This window comes from Haemaphysalis longicornis, unplaced genomic scaffold, assembly GCF_048455015.1.
Source record: "Haemaphysalis longicornis isolate Haplotype H1 unplaced genomic scaffold, Haemaphysalis longicornis Haplotype H1 scaffold_2, whole genome shotgun sequence".
In the NCBI taxonomy this organism is placed as follows: Eukaryota; Metazoa; Arthropoda; class Arachnida; order Ixodida; family Ixodidae; genus Haemaphysalis; species Haemaphysalis longicornis.
This window is the reverse complement of record NW_027526295.1, coordinates 17491420-17512281: the sequence shown is the minus strand read 5'-3', so window position 1 is coordinate 17512281 and position 20862 is coordinate 17491420. Positions and strand designations below refer to the sequence as shown.

General features: G+C 48.4%; 1 protein-coding gene across 2 annotated transcripts in view; it reads left to right on the top strand.

The window, feature by feature from the left end:
• LOC144168776 (uncharacterized) overlaps positions 1–10496 on the top strand; it is a 47597-nt gene extending 37101 nt beyond the window's left edge. Inside the window, exon 8 of one of the 2 annotated variants that reach the window (XM_077697741.1) lies at positions 9595–10496. In XM_077697741.1, coding sequence (XP_077553867.1) covers positions 9595–9949 — 355 coding nt within the window. In that variant the 3' untranslated portion in view covers positions 9950–10496. The remainder of the gene's footprint in view (positions 1–9594) is intronic. The other variant, XM_077697742.1, reaches the window with a different exon arrangement.
• The last annotated feature ends 10366 nt before the right edge of the window (positions 10497–20862 follow it).

Here is a 20862-nt window from a genome sequence, read left to right as displayed (position 1 = left end):
TTGTAGGGTTTAACGCGCCGACGCAACGCAGGCGATGAGGCGCGCCGTAGTGGAGGGCTCCGGATTAATTTTGACCACCTGGGGATCTTTAACGTGCGCCGAAATCTCGAACACACGGCCGTTTTTGCTTTTCGCCTCCATCAGAAAAGCGGCCACCGTGGCCGGGAATCGAACCCGCGACCTCGTGCTCAGCAGCGCAACGCCTTAGCCACTGAGCCACCGCGGCGGGTAAAGTACTAGCTTTGCAGTTGTTGCTCAGCCTACAGCACACCGCATGTCGAAACTAGTTGAGCAGCTGATTGAGTAGCTCTAAGTTATCCTTTCAAGCATGCTTAGGGCTGTGAAAGCAAATTTTTAAGCTTTCTTTTGCCACAGGAACACAGCTGATGATGCACAGTGCATGCAGTGCGCAGGTATGCATTTGACTGACCACACGGTCGCACCATTTTTTTCTGCCTGCCCTCGGCTTCTAACGCACATCAAACACTTGCATGGTGGACGCACTGGGCTCCTTCGGCACCCCAAACTTATGCGAGCCTCACCCAAGTACCATTTTTCGCTCCGGTTGTCCAGCGGGCCATGTCGGAGAGTCGGGTTGCACTGCACGGTGGAGCAACGGCAAAGCGCGTTTTGTGGTTCATTTAATGACCAACAGATAGCGCCACTGTACAAAAAAAAAAAAAAAAAAATCCGAAGCAGTGGACCACCAATCAAAAGGGCTGCTTTTTGATGCTTGCGGCCTATGGGGAGTTTCAAGTAACTGTGCGTGGTGGCTGAAGGGGAAGCCTCAGGGTTCTCCTGCCCGCCCTGGCCGGTGGGGGCCGCTGCGTTGCCCGTGTGCAGGCAGAGGGCGCTCGTCTGGCCGGCAACAGAGCGGCTGCTTGTGCGTGGGCGAGCAGCCGGCCCCCTCGTGCCTTGTGGGGCACGCCCGGGGGGCCGCCTTTGGGATGCGTCCTGGCAGCCTCCTCCTCTGGTCACCGATTGCACGGCACCTGTGCCCTGAGCACTTGTACAACGGGGCACCCAGAAGTGCAGTTCGGCCACGCTGCAGGAGCACAAGCAGGGCGCAGAGTTGTGCAGGGATGCCTCCCACCGCGTCTAGGGCTGCACGCGCACTGTTCTAGTGATTCCAGGACCACGAGTGCAAATTGCACCATTTCCACAGCTTCTTGTAAATTGCACTGCTGAATATCATGTTCCGAATCCATCATTCACACTGATTCACTTAGCGTCATGCATGCGTTTTCACCCCCAAAAAGACTTCCAAAAACCACATTGTTCTTGGGGCCATTATGTCGGCATATGGCTGAAATCCTGATGTCATTCTGGGATCGCCGGAAATGAGGTGGCAGATGAAAGGGCTGCAGGGTCTGTTTAAGATGTTGGCACACACCAAGGAAGCGTGTTTGCTGTGCCTGTGCAAAATCCTGGTCGCGTCTCACCCAGATTACGGATGTGGGGTCAGCCTCTAACGCAGCACAGGAGGTCCAGATCACAATGCAGGCATCCACAGGGGCTCTCCGCACTGGCATGCGGCGGGATCAGGTTGCTGGCCTCTGGAAGTTCCATTGCAGCCTGGACACCCGCGGGATTCCCTGGTCGAGAACGATGCTGCTTTTAGGTTGACCTTCCTTTGCTCAGCCGTTTTCAACACCATCACCAGCCTATCTACGCCCACTGCAGGGCAAAGGCCTCTCCTACAGAACTCCAATTACCCCGGTCCTGTGCCAACTGTGACCAATTTATCCCCGCAAACTTCTTGATCTCATCTGCCCATCTAACTTTCTGCCGCCCCCTGCAACGCTACCTTCTCTAGGGATCCACTCTGTTACCCTCAATGACCAACGGTTATCTTGCCTTCGCATTACATGCCCTGCCCACATCCATTTCTTCTTCTTACTTTCTACTAATATGTCCTTAACACGCGTTTGTTCCCTGACCCACTCCGCTCTCTTCTTGTCCCTTAATGTTACACCTATCATCTTCCGTTCCATTGCTCGCTGAGTCGTCCTCAATGTAAGTTGAACCCTTGTAGCGAGCCTTCAGGTTTCTGCCCCGTAGGTGAGTACCAGTAAAATGCATCTGTCATACACTTTCTTCTTCAGGGACACTGGTAGGCTGCCATTCATTATCTGAGAATGTCTGCCGTATGCACTCCACCCCATTCTGATCCTTCTAATTATCTCTGCCTCATGGTTGGGATCTGGGGTGACAACTTGGCCTAAATTGTCTTACCACTAAGGTGTCTTACCGCTTACCACTTCTACTGCCTCGCCACCTATCTCGAACCGCTGTGCTCTCCCGAGGTTATTGATCATTACTTTGGTTTTCTGCATATTAATTTTCAGGCCCACGGTTCAACTCTGTTCGTCCAGTGCAGAGAGCATGCTTTGCAACCGTTTTCACTAACTGTTCTCAGCCGTTTTGCCGCAAAGCAACCCACCACCTTCAGTGACACAGAATGACCCCAAAACGGATGTGGGGCACCCTGGGATGTGAGCCTGGGGTCATGTGACACCTCGTGTAGACACAGAGCAGGCAGGGCCTTTAAGTGGGATGCATCAGACCAAACCTGCTGTGGCCTGCGCAGCCGTCGGGCAGCATGTTGGCATCACCAAAGCACTCCCACGTTTACAGCGGAAGTGCTCGGGTCGTACCTGGCCATGGACCACATTGTCCAAAGCAAGGCAGGAACGCCTGCTGTAGACTACATTGGCTCCCTCAGTGTTGTGACGGCGCTGTCAGCGGGAAATATTTGCAGGAACGTGAACATTTGGGCAAGTTGGTGAGGCATGTTGGCCACAGGACGACAGCAGGAGGACACACGAAGCGCTCACTTACAACTGGAGTTTATTTTCTCTATGCTATAATCGAAACTGAAGAAAACAAAAACGTGGAAAAACAAGACATGAAAACGAGAAAGCCAACCATTATCGGCACGTTCCCTGTGAAGGTAGTCTGGCTTCTCCTTTGTGGGTGCAATTGGAGCTACACTGATGCAATGCTCTCCCAAGTGTTCATTCTTGGCAGCGCTGATGCGTTCCAGAGTGAGCGTGTTCGATTTTTTGCTGATCACGAGGCAATGTTCAAACAGCGGCTTGCAGCCGCATGTGTCGCCACAGCAGGTGTTGGGTGGCCGCGTGCGTTGCTTTCAACGTTGTTGTGGCGCTGCCGCAGGCAGTCGTTGTGGCCCTGGCTGCGAAAGGTATTTTTGAGGCCAAGTGGTGGGGCTCGCAACCGCAAGCCCCGAGAGGCTGTTGTCTCGTTCGTGCCTCGTAGCATGACTGCACAAGGACAGCTGGCAAGTGTGCTGTTTGGCCCCTGTGCAGCAGGGACCACGGTTTAGGGAAGGCTGTGCCAGACGCAGCACCCTTTGTGCATTGCAGGGAGGCACTGGTGCATCGGTTAAACTGGAAGATGGCAAAGTGACCGCCTGTGGGAGCACTACAGTAATGTCAAAAATAAATGCTGCCCACGGCGACACGTGCAGCTGTGAGCCGCTCTTTGAAAATGGCAATGTTATCGGCAAAAACTTGAACACACTTGCTTGGGGAATTATTGGGGCTGGCCTCTCGGCAGAGCACGTGCAAGTGAGGGCTGGCTGTCGTCCTGCCGCTTGCGCTGTGGCTCAGCACATGGCCCAGCGCTTGTTGCCCTCCGCAAAGCTCTGTCTGACCGAGCTCACGACTGCAGCGTTCCTGCTGTCCGCTGTTGCAACGGGGAGGCCGACCAGGCCGCTGCCAGTGCTCGTGTTTCGCCAGTGCCTGGTAGAGAGCTGAAAGAACGGGACGTGCGGGTTGACTGCACACTCCAGCTCCTCCGTCAACCAGGTCTGGCGGAGGAGCTGGAGTAGAGCGGGCCACCGCCAGCCTGCACGCTTTGCCACAGTGCTCAGCTGGCGAGCCAAGACGGGGCCCACACTGGCTGGCAGAGGGCAGTGAACGCACCCCGAGGCATGTTTCCTACTGCAAGGAAGGCAGCCGGCCGCACTGTTTGTTCATTTGTCCAAAGTACCTTACAGGCCCAGCAGGGCATTGAGTCAGGGGGGCTTGTGGAGGAAATCACGCCAAAATAATGAACAAAAGTTATACACAGTAATTAGTCATGTCATATACACATATCAACGAGTCAAGTAAGCAGTCAAAAAACAACTTCATCACGACGGCAAGAGAATTATGCAAAAAATAAGAACATCATCAAGTAAAACACAATGCGAAACTAAGAAAAAACCAACGCGAACGGAATCATTCCTGTTTAATCTGAAAAATGGATCTGCAAGTGATGACAGAATATTTCCGGGTTAGTCAGCGACACGCTGGTATCAGGAAGATCATTCCACAAGCACATGGAAGAGCGGATGAATCAAATGCGTTGGTGGTGCCGTACATGCGTGCGAAGCTACGTTGGTTAAATAATCTGTGTGATGTGGAAAGGGGGGTTATAATGCGCAAAGGGGAATATCTGCTGCTATGAATGTATTTGTGAAAAATGCACAGGAGAGCGGTTTGCCGGCGCAGATGCAGTGTTTCTGGTGAAAGATGGTGTTTTATTTTTGTTATGCTTGAGCTGAAGTGATATGACTTGGTTATAAACCGTGCAGCCCGATTCTGCACTGCTTCTATTTTTTCAAGTAAGGTAATTTTGGTAGGGGTACCAAACGGAATAAGTGAACTCTAACTGTGATAGTACATAAGTTTTATAGGCTAGTTGACGAATGTTAGAGGGCACAGCATGCAGATTTTGACGTAAGTATCCCAGTGATCGTGAAGCTTTAGCACATATGGCATTAATGTGGGTGGAACATGAAAGGTTAGCCGTTAACAGCACGCTTAGGTATTTATAATTTAAAGCGTCAGTAATTAAATGGTTGTTTAGGAAGTTCGAAAAATTAGAGTTAATGCGTTTTCGGCTGAAAGAAATTTTTTGGCATTTGCTTAAGTTCAGAGACATTTGCCACGTATTGCACCAGTCGCGGATAGCCTTTAGGTCATTTTGAAGTGTTACATGGTCGCTAGGGTTATTTATTTTCTGGTAGATTATGCAATCGTCAGCAAAAAGTCGCATGCAAGATGTTACGTGAGAAAGTAAGTCATTAATAAATATTCAAAAAAATGAGGGGCCGTCTCGGGTATGTGCGTCTTTCTTGCGGTGGGAAATGTGCCTCAGTTATCTTAGGGCCGCCGTGGCCAAGTTTCTGCACTAGTATCCTGAGACACGTTGCAATGTATTGATCTGACTTTAATTTTTGATGCAGTCGTAGATTCCCTCCAAGATGTTGATTTTCCGAGGCAAGTTTGTTTGAACAAGTAGCCCCAGGCTACCTGTGTGAGTCGTTGCTCTGCAGCCCACTGCTTGTGGCTCTCCATGGCCCTTTGCGTGTGCCCTACGAGCCCCCTCATTCGTGGCCCCCTTCTGGACCAGTGTAGTCCTGTGCGAGGGCTTTTTGCACCCTTCTCATCGATGCATGGTTGTCCCATCGTAGCAGTGGCCCTCTTCTTCACCCCGTTTTCTCTGTTGTGGGGGTCGGCACCAAGAGTAGGCGTCAGAGGCTATGGGACTGGAAATGGCCGCCTGCGACGTGCCTGTCATGGACTGCCACCTCGGCTTCGGAGCAGAGCGCATAATGCGATTTGCGAGAGGAAAGGCTGCTTGGCCACAGCCGATGGCCAGGCAAAACGAGTGACACACTCGAGTGCTGCTGCGTTGGGCTGCTGGGCCCTCCCGCCAACTGGCATTGTGTCATCGTGGCCACCCCTGGGCCAAAATCAGTTCTATCCCATTTTTAAAAAAGCACGTAAGTGACGTCCCCATTTTGCGGCTCAACAAGATAGACCGCAAAAGGATTGTGACCTTTGTATAAAGTTTGGCCATGAATGAAGAAGCAGTTTGCTCAGAGAAAAATTTTAAACCTGCTCATTTATTTTTTGACCCACCTCGATAACAAATTCTCCAGTGTATTGCGTGTGACCATAGAGTTTCATACAAATAACTGGCGCTAGTGGCAACGCGAACGTGGCAGCGGCGCTTACGCTTCAGTGGGAAGGATGGGTAGTTGTGGAACCGGATTGCGTAAGATCGAAATGGGCCTATGGCTGCGCAAAGTGTGTTTTTTAACAAAAAAGCTCTTGGTGCCTGCTTCTCCGTTTGCAAATTACATGGCGAACAAGAAAGTTAGGGACGAAAAATTAGTTTTGTACGAAATAAAAACGCGCATTTAAAATAAAAAGCAGACGCGGAGTCGAGAGGGAGAGAGATAATACTTTATTGCTTTTCAAAAGGGAAGGGGAAACGGAGGTGGCTAAGAGGCGCCTCGTTCCAGGCAGCTTCTGGTGGCCTTCAAGATGAAGTCCTCCAGGCTCCTCTGCTCCTCCAGCCACTCTCCAGTGTGATGTGCCCTAATTGGCTTGGTGTCTGGGCAGACCCACAGGATGTGGCTTTGATCCTGCGGTACCTTGCAGCGTGCACAGTTTGGGAGGGGTGTGTGTATGTGGTTTCGGTACAGGTGAAGTAGAGCTGGTGTGAGAAGCGTGTTTGTCTGGGCTCGACGAAGGGTAGCCTGTTCCTGCCGGCTCAGTCTGGCATGAGGTGAAGGCAGACGTCTCTGACGGGGTAGGTAGGTCTTTAGTGTGAGCTTGGGAGGACTAGGGTTCCGCACTTGGTCACTGATGTCGGGAGCCCGGAGAAGGGTTTCGCGGGCGAGCAGGTCGGCTCCTTCATTCCACGACATGCCAGTGTGCCCAGGGATCCAGTACACCATAACTGGTCCTTTGACGGCAGAAAAAAGGGGTAACGCATTTGGATGGCTAGTGTTTTGGCCCAAAAGAATGCGTGCTTTTTTTCGAATCGGTGTAAATATTGGTGATTCTACTAGGTTCGGATTGGTGAGCTGCTGCGAGGGCTATGGCGAGAATTTCCGCCTCCTCCACTGTGTGGCAGTTGCGGAGATCAGTGTTCGTTTCTCCTTTCGTGGTCACGTAGGCAATCGCACACATGTTGCCTCTCTTGGCCGCGTCGGTGAAGACATGAGTATTGTTCGGATCTCTTGCGATCTTTTTGCAAAAGTAGCTGGCTGGTTTTTTTTCTACATCCATATGCCGTGGGATTGGGGCTACGTGTAGGTGCTGCAGAACGTTTTGCGGAATAAGGATTGCATCGCATCGGTTCCTCCGGTTTCGGTTATATCCCAATTCAGTCATGATGAGGCGGCCTGCTTGGGTGGATTCGATTTGGCGTAACTGATTATATCTGCGCACTGCGATGACTTCTTCAACCTTGTAAACTGTTCCCGTAGCATCCAGGCTTTCATTTTTAGTGTTGATGGGAAGGCCTAATGCTCACTTCGTGGCTTTCCTGATTAGCGTATCAAGTCTCTTTTCAAGAGATTTTGTAAGATTAACATAGGGTATTTGGTATCGAATTCTACCGGTGATGAGTGCATCTCGTAGTTTGAGAAGGTCTGTTTCCTTCAAGCCCCGGTTTTTGTTAGCAACCTTTCTCATCATGTGGAGGGTTTGCTCCCCTTGCTTGAGTGTGTGGTTGACTGCTTTGTGTCCACCTCCGTCTGCCTGTATATGAAGTCCAAGGATTTTGATGCTGGATTGCGGTTCGATTGGTTTGCCTTGATGTGTGAGCCGCACAGTGGGCGGCTTCCACCGCGGGTTGTGTACGAGGAGTTCTGTCTTTTCGGCAGAGCATTCAAGTCCGATCCTCTTCGCGAAGTCCTCTACTGCATGTAGTGCGTTTTGAAGGTTGTCCTGAATTTGTCCCGCGTTGCCTGAATTGGTCCAGATTGTGATATCGTCGGCGTACAAAGAATATTTAATATCGGGAATTGTGGCGATGGCTCTATGAATTTTTAGCATTGCCAAGTTGAAGAGTGTTGGCGACAGGACAGATCCTTGAGGAATACCTCTCTGGGGACGAGAAATAGGGCCTGATCTGTACTCGCTGACACCAATGGTAAGTTGTCTTCCATGCAGAAAATCTGCGACATACCGATATAGGTGGTGGCCACAACCTGTATGTATTAATTCTTCAAGCATGGCGTCGTGATGAACATTATCGAATACTTTTTTGAGGTCGATGGCAAGAATTGCTTTAAGTTGGGCTAAGCTAGGGTCCTTATGGACATCCTCGTATATTCGGAGCAGAGTGTCTTGAGTTGAAAGTTTGCTACGGAATCCGATCATGTTGGGCGGTAAGATGGTGTTACACTCGAGGCGGTGTTGGAGCCGTTTGAGGACCATGCGTTCCATTACTTTTCCCACGTTAGACGTGAGAGTAATGGGTCGAAGGTTGGTGAACTGGATGGGCTTTCCGGGCTTGGGGATAAAAATCATAAAATCATGTGCCCTAGTTTCCAATCTGCGTAGAGGGCTTGTCCTTTCCAGATTTTATTGATTTCGACTAGTAGGAGGTTTGTGGAGCAGATTTGCCATTTTCCACCAACTACAGCAGGACGCGGACTTCTTTAAAAACTACTTGTAAAAGTTTCGGTGCTGGTGGTTTGTAATAGTAAGAGAAGTTTTGTGCTCATAAGAAAAAAAGAAAACGATTACCTTTGGAGGAGTTAGTGACATCCATCAAGCTGCGTTCCTATCAGCCGCCGGTGCTGCTCTATGCCGTAGGAGCCGGCGTTCGCACGAAAGGTGGGGCTGTTCCAAGCGATTCGCACCGTCGTCAGCTTTGACAATACATTGCTCTGCCAAATGAGCAGCGCCGCAACTCCTGATTAGCAGACAACTTCGCCGCACAATGCACCGTCGTTTGTATTTTCATGCTCGCTGTGCGGCAATGTATTGATAACCCACCCAATTCGCAACTCTGGTTATAAAACATTCCACCCAGGGCGGCGTCAGTGCACGCGAGGCATGCAGTTCAAGGAGAAACGTATTTTTGATCACTCCCCCCAATACCCCGCGTAGGCAAATGCGTTCATGTAAATCCAAAACGAAAACGAAACTGCCTGCAATCCATAGCAACTTCCACAAGCCATCGAGCACCCATCCGAATCCAGAACTACCCGTCACGCCCATTGAGGCGTACGATTGCAGCACCAGATTCCTCTCTAGTTGTTATTGTATGAAACTCTATGCATGTGACAAAGAAGGGACACACTTGCCTGGGCGGAGGAATTATGCCAGGCCCATCAAAACACTCACTGTACTGTTGCATTAGAACACCAGGCTTTTCAGGTATATGATGGAGAGAGGAGAGAAAAAAAAGTGGGCCACTTGGAAAAGTATCCCGAGAAAAAACAAAAGGCTCACGATTACAGCCTAATGCGAAATTTGAGTGCTGTGAAAACCGCAGTTTTCTCGGTGACGGCGCATAGCTGCTGTGTCTCCGGAAGCAAGTGCTTCACCAGCAAATGCACGACAATGCACGCTTCTCTGGCTTTATCTCGCAACGCCTCGCTGCCACCCAGCTTGTCTTGCATGACCTTGGCTCCTCCCCCTCGCACTTTTGCCACCCTTCACTTTCCTGCTTGCTTCGTCTATTTTCGGTGTCCTCTTTGCTACAAGGCTGGTGGCAATGCGGAACCACGGGAGCGGGCACTCGTGAGCTGCGCTGCAGGAGAGAATGGTTGTGCAGGGACGACTCCCAGCAGAGGAGGATGAGGACCCTGACGGAGCCTGGCCCCGGACTGAGCCCCTGGGCCTGCCGGCTCCCCCCCGAAGCGCCCCCGAGGCTGGCCGCCCCCGCCGGCAGAGCAGGACCCCGCCGCCCACCCGGGCTCGTGCCACCGACACCGCGCACGCGCGCCTCCTGCCCGCACTGGGGCCAGCAGCGACCAATAAAGGACAGCGCCCCCGTCGGTGCTGCTGCGGCTGTGTTGAACTCGAGAGGACTTGCGTGCTCGCTGGGTGGACGCCGGTGGGTGGAAAACTCCAAGGCGCTCGAATGCTGGCCGAACCGGTTCCAGCGTCTTGGACAGTCCGTGGTGTGAACCGGGTGCTCCTTGCTTCAACCAAGGTCTCGGAATGCCGCAATAGTTCCAAGGTCTCGGTTGCCGTGCAGAAAAGTGCACCACCAACCCCGTAGCCAAGCTGCTGGAGTGTTCCATATTCCAGCACCTTGGCTCTCATGAAAGGATCGCATGTTGTTTTATGTTCATTTGTGGGGTCATTTTGTACGATGGTTGAGAATAGGGGCCACTCTTTTCTCAGGCTCTTAGAGTTCACGGGCGGCCATGTGCCCATCCAGTGCAGACAGGTGATCCCCACAGTGTGCAGGCAGCCTGCACCTGCGAGCATTCTTGCCGTGTGGCTGCAGGCGGGCCAAGAGCATGGCGCAGTTCACTCGATCCACCTGTGGTCGCACACGCGCCAGTTGCGTGCCTAAGTTCTGCAGCACGCTCGCTCAGCCTCTTCAAGTCTCCCGTGGACTGATGCTTTTGTTTCCGGGGTTGTGCCCTTTTTGAGCGCACTCTTTTCCTTGTATCATTACTCTCTCCATGGAAAAATAACAACGATTCTGACTAGCTCCTCTCCTAGGCTCATGCACCACTCATTCAGTCCTCCATCAAGCCATTGGCTACAGCCGAGGTTGTCCGCACGGCGAGCACTGCCCAGGCTTCTGCCGTCTCTGGAGACGCCAGGGGAGCATGTCCGATACCCACTGGGACCTCGTGATTGGAAAAAAATTTCCTTGGGCAAGCAGCTGTTACTGCCATCGCTTGACAGGCAAAAGACCTGTCCGTTGGAACACACCGTGGAATTCAGCTCGAAACAAACCAGAAATGGCTCTAATGAAGCCACTTGTTGAGGGCCATCCATCGACAACATTCCTCCACCGTGCAAGCGGACACGGGCCCTGGAACCATGTGCAGAGAGCTCCTAGAACTAGCAAAACCTCCTGCCCCTCACATTCCCAGCTGTGGAAGTGCTCCTGCTCCTGGCGATCCAGCAACCTTCGCAGCAGGCAGTTGAACTGGACAGCATGCCCGCCCGGTGGGGAACGCACGCACGCACCACAAACGCTCGCAGTAATGGGGCGCCTTCACGTGGGCGAGGTGGAATTGGGGCCGGTGTCAGCTGGGTGCACTCAGGCTTCCAGGGAAAGTTGCGGCGGTTTGTCTAATTCGAGGCTGCGAAGGTCTGTGTCCTTTCCAGGTCGGTGCCTAAAACGTTTTAGTCTTGTGCCATCCTTTGAGCCGTTCTTTTCTTGCTGGCAGCTTACACCACGGCATGTAAATGATATCGGAGAGGTGAACACGAAAGGTCACCGACAACTGACGGCCCTATTCACTCAAGACGTGCCCTTAGGTACCACAGCCAGTCTGCACTGGAGCCAGCTATGTTTCCCACTGCATTTCAGCTGGCCATTCCTGCGAAAGGCCAGAAGTCTCGAGTGCTGGCCCTGAGGTTTACTTTCCACATGGGCATTCTGGTGAACAAAGTACGGGGGAAAACCTGCAGCCATTGAACATTGGTGGGCCTATCGTGCCAACATGCATGCTTCAGTTAGTAGCTAGCCTGTAGAAGAAAGGCTGGTTCAAAACGGTCAGCACAATTTTCCTGTGGCTTGAGACTGGCGCGAAGCAGCTATCCTGCTGTTTTTATTTTAGCTTTATTTTATAAGGGGCCAAATTTCATGTAATGCAGTGGCCCCAACCACGACGGTATATGGGTATATATATAGCGAATCAGAAAATGGGAAATCAGGGGCTCGGTGAAATAAGACAGAAAATAAGGGTTGGCAGTCAAGAAAACGTCGGAAAACAAAGGAGAGGTTGCGGTGGGTCATAGAAACAGATGAAGAATTTTTTGAGTCAGAAAGAAATTGGTAAAAAAATGCCCGCTGGGTGGGATCCGAACCCACAACCTCCAGGACCCTGATGGGCAGAAAATATATAGGTCTTCATCTGTTTCTATGACCCACCACAACCTCTCCTTTGCTTTCCGAGGTTTTCTTGACTGCCAACCATTTATATATATATATATATATATATATATATATATATATATATATATATATATATATATATATATATATATATATATATATATATATATATATATATATATATATATTGGTCGGGTATCTTGTTCAATGGGCCAGTTCAGCGTATAGCATAGTGAGGGAGACGATAGCGTTTGTCCAGTTTCTTAGATTATTTAATAGCCAACAGTTTCGAAAGGAGGACCTTTCTTCTTCGAGGGTTGTCTTAGAATATTCTAAGACAACCCTCGAAGAAGAAAGGTCCTCCTTTCGAAACTGTTGGGTATTAAATAATCTAAGAAACTGGACAAACGCTATCGTCTCCCTCACTATGCTATATATATATATATATATATATATATATATATATATATATATATATATATATATATATATATATATATATATATATATATATATATACAGTTTGGAAATGAGGGGCTCGTGAGGAAATACAGAAAGAAATGCCGGCAGTCGACAATGGCATTGTCGACTGCCGGCATTTCTTTCTGTATGTAAAGATATATATATATAATATACATATACATACATACATACAGAAGTAAGAGTTGGCAGTCAAGAAAACCTCGGAAAGCAAAGGGGAGGATGTGGTAGGTCATTGAAATAGATAAAGAATTTGGAAAGAGGGATAGAAAGTACAGAAAAAATGCCCGCCGGGCGGGATCCGAACCCACGACCTCCAGAATACCGGTCTGGTTGCGATAACCACTACGCTACCGGCGGGGCTGTGTCCCCACCAGCTTCTCGGGTATTTATGTTTAGGTATTTTTGTTTCCTGTGCTTGGGGGTGGTAGCAAGCGCCACTCGGACTACTCGGGGTGAAGGGGACCTTTTAACCCCCGGGCCGTGACTCAAGTGTCTACGACGTGTCGAGAGTGGTCGACCAGCGTTGAACCCTCTTAAGCTTCCTATGGCACCAAGACTGCCAGAACAGAGGCCCTCGCTATGCATGTAGAGAATCAGAATATGAAATGAGGGGCTCGTTGAAAATAACACAGAAGTATGCGTTGGCAGTCAAGAAAACCGGCGAGGCGATTTCCACTTCTTTCTCCACTTTCTTTCTCTCTTTCCAAATTCTTTATCTATTTCAATGACCTAGCACATCCTCCCCTTTGCTTTCCGAGGTTTTCTTGACTGCCAACTCTTACTTCTGTGTTATTTTCAACGAGCCCCTCATTTCCTATTCTGATTCGCTATATATATGCATATGTATATATGTGTGTGTGCGTAGGAATAAGGTACGATGGGACCGGTTAAAATCTGCTGTAAACGAGAAGACTAACGGGCAACGAACAAAAGCTTATTAATGTTTCGGCTTGGGGCAAAGGCTTGCCCCAAGTTGAATAATATATAAGAAAAGAAAACTTTGAACAAGGTTAAAGCACGGTTGTTGCCAACGTTGCCCTGACAAAAGCAAGTCTCTTTGCTGAAACGTTGGCAACAATCGTGCTTTAAAGGGGCCCTAAATAGGTTTCTGAAGGTCGCCATTTCAATCGCGCGATCGCTAGAGTACCCCTTCACGACAATGTACACCAAATATTACACCTCTGCGTAAAGCAGGGGCCGCGCAAACACGCAACAAAGATGCTTTCTTTCTTCCTTGCTCACCTACCGCTTCCTTGCCGCCACACTTGCGCGCTCTGACGTGCAACAGAGCGGTTGTGACGCACCCGTGTGACGCACGAAGCTCTCAACAGGACGGCTGCGCTATTGGTGGGCCCCGTTAAGTGCTGTAGCCAGTCAGCGTTCCCGGCTCTGGGAAGAAGCGCGGTTGCGCGCAGCGCTCCTGCACCGGCGGCACGGCGTATTCGTCCTGCACGGGTGGCATGGACGAATGTTTATCGTCACCCTCCGTTACACGAGCGTAGCTGAGTTTGTAGTCGTTTACAAGGTATATAACGCTGAAAAACACGGAAAATCTCTGCGGGCACAAACGGCCGCTGCACGCGCAACCGCGGCAAGCATCTGCCTGCTCGGTCGGCAAGCAGCCCACTGTGCGGTGTACGCACGATAACGCATACACCGCAGCAGCTAAAACTTGTCACCGCCCGCCAGTACGGGACTACTGCTGAAAATCAGTTTGCAAATACGCGAAAGGGGGTGATAGTGCAGTGAAAGATTGCGCGGGGGGTCGTCGTCGTCGCGGCCTCGCAAAGCAGTGTCTGGATAACTGCGGCGATGCTAAGCCTTTTCACCGACCTCGGTGGGACGAGTTCACCGCGAAACGCTATCGCTAGCGAGCCGCAAGCGAGCCGCTATAGTCGTCGGTGACAATCTTAATTATTGTCGTTAGCGAGCATTACACCTATCTTGCCTTCAAACGCTCGTTTGCGCTCGTTTCCGCCGACGCGAGCACGGCCGCCTCGAGGAGCCGTTCGATGCGGGCCCGCCACCGCCGCCACCGACCGACCCCGCTGAGCGGTAGTAGGCGGAGCTTGGCCATCGTCTGCTACAAGCGTGACGTATCGCCGAGTGGAGCCAATGGCTGCGCGCTTCTCGACGCAACCCTGTTTCTCTAGGTGTCACCTATCAGGTCTTGCGCCTGGTCGGTGGCGTCTCCGCTTCCACAGTGCTTTGGAGGAGCGGTTAAAGAGGGAATGCGCCAGGCCTTGTTGCGGGCACTTTTTAATGAACGATAGCTCGGCTAATACTGGACGCTTTTAAATCATTTTTGCGACAGGATGTTCTTTGGATAGTACTCCAATGATTGCGCACGTAAAATCTCAACCTTTGGAACCCTGTTTAGGGCCCCTTTAACCTTGTTCAAAGTTTTCTTTTCTTGTGTTCTCTACCATCTCTAAGTTCTATATATATATATATATATATATATATATATATATATATATATATATATATATATATATATATATATATGAGGAAAGCACTGAGGAAAGCAAGTTCTCATTGTTGAAACGTAGGCCACAATCGTGCTTTTACCTTGTTCGAAGTTTTTCTTCTCTTATATATATATATATATATATATATATATATATATATGTGTGTCGATCAGAAAAAAATACCGGTTCGGTTTTGGGTCTGGTTCAGGCAAAATCATTTCGTTCCGGTTCGACAAAATCATGTACTGAACCGGTTTGCGAACTGGTTCGATGAGTTGAATTGTCACTGAAATTAGAAAAAAAAACATTTAGTAGTTTATGATGACAGTCAAATCAAAATACAAACAAAAATTAAAAATGCTGCTGTTCCCCAAGGGCAGTGGCACAATTGCAAAGCAAACTTTAAACAATTACGAGATATTAGAAAAACATTAAGTGGCGACGATTTACCACCTACTTTCTCGCCCAGGCTTTATGTTGTCCTAGCGATTATTCATGAAGCCACCGCCAAGAGATATGACGGTGGGATATATTTTCTGCCCTTTCCTTTTTTTGTTGAAATCTCAATCGTCGCTATGGAATCGCTCATCATGCTAACCTTGAAGCCTTAAATCTAGGCCTGAGTACTGGCGCGTTCAAATACCAGCGCTTAATACCAATGGCGCACATATTCTATATTTGTAACAAAACAGAAAAACAAGCCCATGAATACTACCAATGAATTAGATTATTTGGTTACCCTGAATAATTTGTTAGCTGTCACCTTATCGAATGTGTTAGCCACACTTTTGTTAAAAGTAAGCTTTTTTTAAGTAAAGTTTTGTTAAAAGTAAGCACTCCGTCACTGCATTATTGCTCTGACTACTGCAATTCTTTTTGCGATAGCTATACCGGATGTGTGCATTACAATCAGTATGTCATCGTACCACCTGACCCCTGGCCATCGTTCCGTGTGTTACATTGCGGAATCTTATAACAGATTATGCTGTTACCAAAATGAAAGGCAAATTTGACGCGCGGAGCATGAGATGGGACTTTTTTGAGTAGCCACTCTTTAATTCATCCAGAGCAGTACTCCCCTCCGGAACGAGTAGCAGTAGAAGTAATGTAGTGAGTTGGGCAGTCAGTACAAGTGCACCTCCGAAAAAAAGCTGATCTGAAGAAGACAAAACTGCAGAACAAGCAGAAAAGATAATCGCTGGGCGAATGGGACAGTCTGAGGTACCGGCCTGCCTTTCTGCACGTGTCATCTGCTTTATTACTGTTTCTGCTTCCAAGACAAGGTCGAGGGCTGCAGTCTTTTGCCAAGAGATTAAGTGCGCACCTTAACAGTTCTCCCTGACCTATCTGTTGTTATTTGTATCCATACCTCGGCGAAGTTGGCGCGGCTCACTCATACTCACTCACAAATTTTTTTTTTCGAATCACCACTCACTCAAACTCGGACTCAATGCTGAGCAGCATATCTGCGCTCACTCAAACTCGAACTCACAGTGAGCGCAAAACTTAACTCACTCGGACTCAAAACTCAAACTGTACTCAAACTCAAAATGTACTCAAAACTCAACATAATTCAGAACTCAAATGGACTCACAACTCTCGTGCTAGGAATTTACTCAGGCTCAGATGGACTCTGATTTCATTAGCATTCAGAGTTTTAAAATTCATGAGTAGTAAAAATATTATGGGTGCAAATTCATGAGCTCAAACTCTTGCATTCGGTACGACATGACAGAGTACTCCTGTGAGGTCGGAAGCAATTTTCGTTGCAGATTTAATGCAGCTATACCTGCTGGCCATGAGGATTAGCACTGGTTACGAGCAATTGTACTTATATATTGGATACTAAACTCTTGATATATGCTGCGTGTTCGTGTTCATGACTGAGGGGGTCCTGACTCGGTGGTGTGCTAGGGCCCTGGGGAGAAACAAACACCATTGGGCGAGGGAATGTGCGCTCACTGCTCATTTCATTTACGTCGAAGCTGTTTAGGGTTACGGTTCCGTGCATTCTTGCTCTGCATCCTGAAAAAACGCCTTGTGTCAAAGCGAACTGTCCCCGCGAATCTCTGAAACACGAGCCATTCACGGATATGCCTTTGTTTTTTCATGCATAGCATTCTTTGCCGAGTACCCCCCTCCCCCAGCCAGTATCATGCAATGCCAAAAATGCAGATATGTATCATGGAAGTTGGACCTGTAATCATTATAAAAGCGTAAATGTAGATAATTCATGTAACAAAATTTTAAAAGAAAAAATATCGAAAAGGGCGAACCGTGTAACACGGGAGTCATGGATAGCCACAGATTGGGTTAAAATTCAAAGTGATGTGCCGCTAGGGCATGTGGGGTGTGAAATTGAAGGTCTCGAGGAGGGAATCACTTGGGACAAACAACAAATGCTTCGTGGTCATAATCATGACTTAATTATCGCGACTCGTAATAAAGGTTGGACTTCATAATTATGACCCATAGGCGTATGAGGCCTCAAATTAAATGTTTCGATTAGGGAAATAACATTGGACAACTGTATTCATCAAAGAAATACATCGTGGTAGTAATAAGGACATAGTCACGGTGAATCATACAATGATTTAAAATTCATTGGGATGTCGCTAGTGTCTCCCCCCGCACCGAATTGAAGATCTCGGTGCGGGGACTCGCGTAAGACAAAAAAAAAATGCTTCGTGGTTATAATCCTGACACAGTCATGGTGAGTCATAGATATGGTTAACATTCATAGTGAGAGTGTGGGGTGTCAAATTAAAGGTCTCGATGAGGGAAATCACTCTAGATGGATACTTGCCATAATCCTGACATAGTCATGTGGACCATCGATTGGGTTAAAAATCAAAGGGATGCCGCCGCGAGGTGTGGGGTATCAAGTTGAAAGTCCTGACGAGGGGAATAACTTGGGACAAATGAGAGATGTGTCCTCGTTATCCTCATGTGATTGTCATGGTAAGTCATAAATTGGGTTAAAATTCAAAGAAATTCTAGCAGGATGTGTGGGGTATCAAATTAATATTTGAATTAATATATTAATAATATCTTGTATATAATATATATATACATATATATAGATATGTCGTGGACACTCGACATGTCGTAGACACTCGAGTCACGGCCCGGGGGTTAAAAAGAAGGTCCTCTTCACCCCGAGAAGTCGGAGTGGCGCTGGCTACCACCCCCGAGCACAGGAAAAAATTACATTGACACAAATACCCCAGAAAGTGGAGGGGAAAAATAGCCCCGCTGGTAGCGTAGTGGTTATCGCATCAGACCGGTATTCTGGAGGTCGTGGGTTCGGATCCCACCCGGCGGGCATTTTTTCTCCACTTTCTTTCTTTCCAAATTCTTTATCTGTTTCAATTACCTACCACATCCTCCCCTTTGTTTCCGAGGTTTTCTTGACTGCCAACCCTTATTTCTGTCTTCTTTCAACGAGCCCCTCATTTCCTATTCTGATTGGCTATATATATATGTATATATAGATATATAGGTAGGGAGCAGTTGAACTTTTGAAGATGGTAGAGAACACAAGAACGAAAGCAAGTCTCTTTGCTGAAACGTTGGCAACAATCGTGCTTTTACCTTGTTGAAAGTTTTCTTGTATATATATATATATATATATATATATATATATATATATATATATATATATATATATATATATATATATATATATATATGTGTGTGTGTGTGTGTGTGTGTGTGTGTGTTATTAAAGGGGTCGTGAAGAGATTTTCAAAAAAGCTGTGCTGTGTGTGCGCTTATGACCGTGGAGCCTTGATAAACAACCAATGCATACCCGTTTTGTCTCCCGATATCGGCAAATAGGTCAACAAATGCAGTTACGGTTTCACCGAGGCTTTCCTCCTCAACTCGTGAAGTGACGTTTCAGTAAGTCAGTAAGAAGCCAATCACAGTTCTCCCTCGTCTGCACAATATGTCGGCATAGAGCGGGCTTGCAAAGGGTCAGATAAAGCTACAACATCGGCGCCATGATGAAACTCGCCCTGCAACAGAACGGGAGACGTCTGATCTCTGATACGACTGATCAACATGGTCCAACTTTCAGTCAACAACACCGTCGAGATGCGCAGGCAGAGGTAACCACGTTTAATCTATACTGGGCATTAGTAAACAGTTTACGCTATTTCCACGAGTCTAAACTGTAGTTTTGCTAGCCGATATTCTTGCACAAATTTGCCGACGTCTGTCTCACGTAGCCTGTAATGTGAGTTGCGCGAACGTGAAACTTCTGACCTGACGAGATACATGACCGAACGCTTAAAATGAGAGTTTATTACATAAACACGTTTATCGAAGGAACTTCGAGTAGTCAGAACTTAAAACCCATTTATTATTCACTCATCAAGCGCACAAATATGCAGAAGCGCGATACAGCGCCGAGTCCCAACATCACGCAGTTCGACGATTGCTTTCCTGTTTCCTGCAACAAACATTGCTGTTAACGCTGTTTTGTTGATTGTATACGCTTCGCATTGGCTTTCTGCAGAAGCGCTCAACAGTAAGTTGGCGGTTAAAGGTCTGGGTAAATTAGAATTTATGAAAACACGACAGACTTCTGGGTTACAAATGCGAAGAGGTTTTTATGCAGTAGTTTTTCGCAGCGCGCGCTGCCCACGTCGATAGTGTAGTGGATAAAATGTCCGACTAGGCTGGCCGTAACGTTGGGCTGGCCCGGAGGCCGCCAGTTCGAATCGCACACGGGGCACTTGTTTTTTTTTTACTTGAGCGATCGTGGGCCATTTCATACAAAAAAGATAAGATTCCGAAGAGAATTCGGGAAACGAACGTGAAATTCAGCAGGGAAACTGGCTACAAACTGTACAAACACCCAGCAGGTCTGAGTTTTGCCGCAATGGTTGCCAGACAACTGAAGCGGTCACGACACCGCTCACGTGGATAGAAACCTGTTTTTTGGCAACGAATAAAGGACGCATTATTTTTAAAATATTGGGTTTGCAGCTTTGCAGAATATTATACACAAAGAACATTGAACCGCGTTGAACTCTCGAATGTACTTGACGTGACGTCATTCTAGTTGCGCTGCCGACCGCCGGCGCGCGCATGGTCGCTTGCGATGCGCCTCAAAACGGGAATTTCAACGGCGCCTCCTAAATTCCAGAAGCAATTAATTGTGAAAATATTTGGGATTTGTGTTCTTAAAAGGTCGTTCAAGCAGACAAAATTAAGCAAAGACAAATGCATTTTCTTTTCATGACCCCTTTAATAACATATATTAATACATATAATATTAATATTGTTACTGGGATAAGCAGGCGAGTAAGAGGCGAAGTGGGGTTTATTCACAGTAATGGCGGTGGTTCACCGGAGAGCGTGCAGCCAACATCGATTCCACCCGAAAGAAGCGCTTCGTTTCCTTCTTCATCCGCCGTGCAGCTGGCGGGGAGGATTTGCCCATACAGTGAAGCAGTCCTGACATTTTGTGTAACATTTTCCCCTCCGCAGACGAAACCCCCTGGGAGAGTCATTCAGCAGCGCGCGGGTTGTATGTTTTAAGGCGTGCAACATGTACAAGCTGAGTCTTGCTTGCCCGGCGTCCGGTCGCAGTGAAACGGGAAATGACGTAGGTGACATCGCTGACACGATCCACAACAACAAATGGGCCAGTGTAACGGGACAAAAACTTGGTACACAAACCGCGTTTCCTTAATGGTGCCCATAGCAACACCAGATCACCTTTACAAAATGCAATACTGCGGTGGCGAGCGTCGTATCGGTCCTTAGAACGGCTTTGCGAGGACAGTGTACGTAGACGGGCTAATTGGCGGGATTCTACAGCCAGGCAAAGGGTTTTGGCAATGGATGCCTCGTTGTGCAAGGAAAATGGTAGAATGGTGTCGATAGGCGTCCTAGCTGAGCGGGCGTAGACGAGGTAGAAGGGACTGTAAGCCGGTGGTTTCGTGCTGGGCGGTGTTGTAAGCGTAGGTGATGAATGGTAGTATTCCATCCCAGTTTCTATGGTCGGAGGAGATGTACATCGAGATCATGTTGATGAGTGTGCGATTCG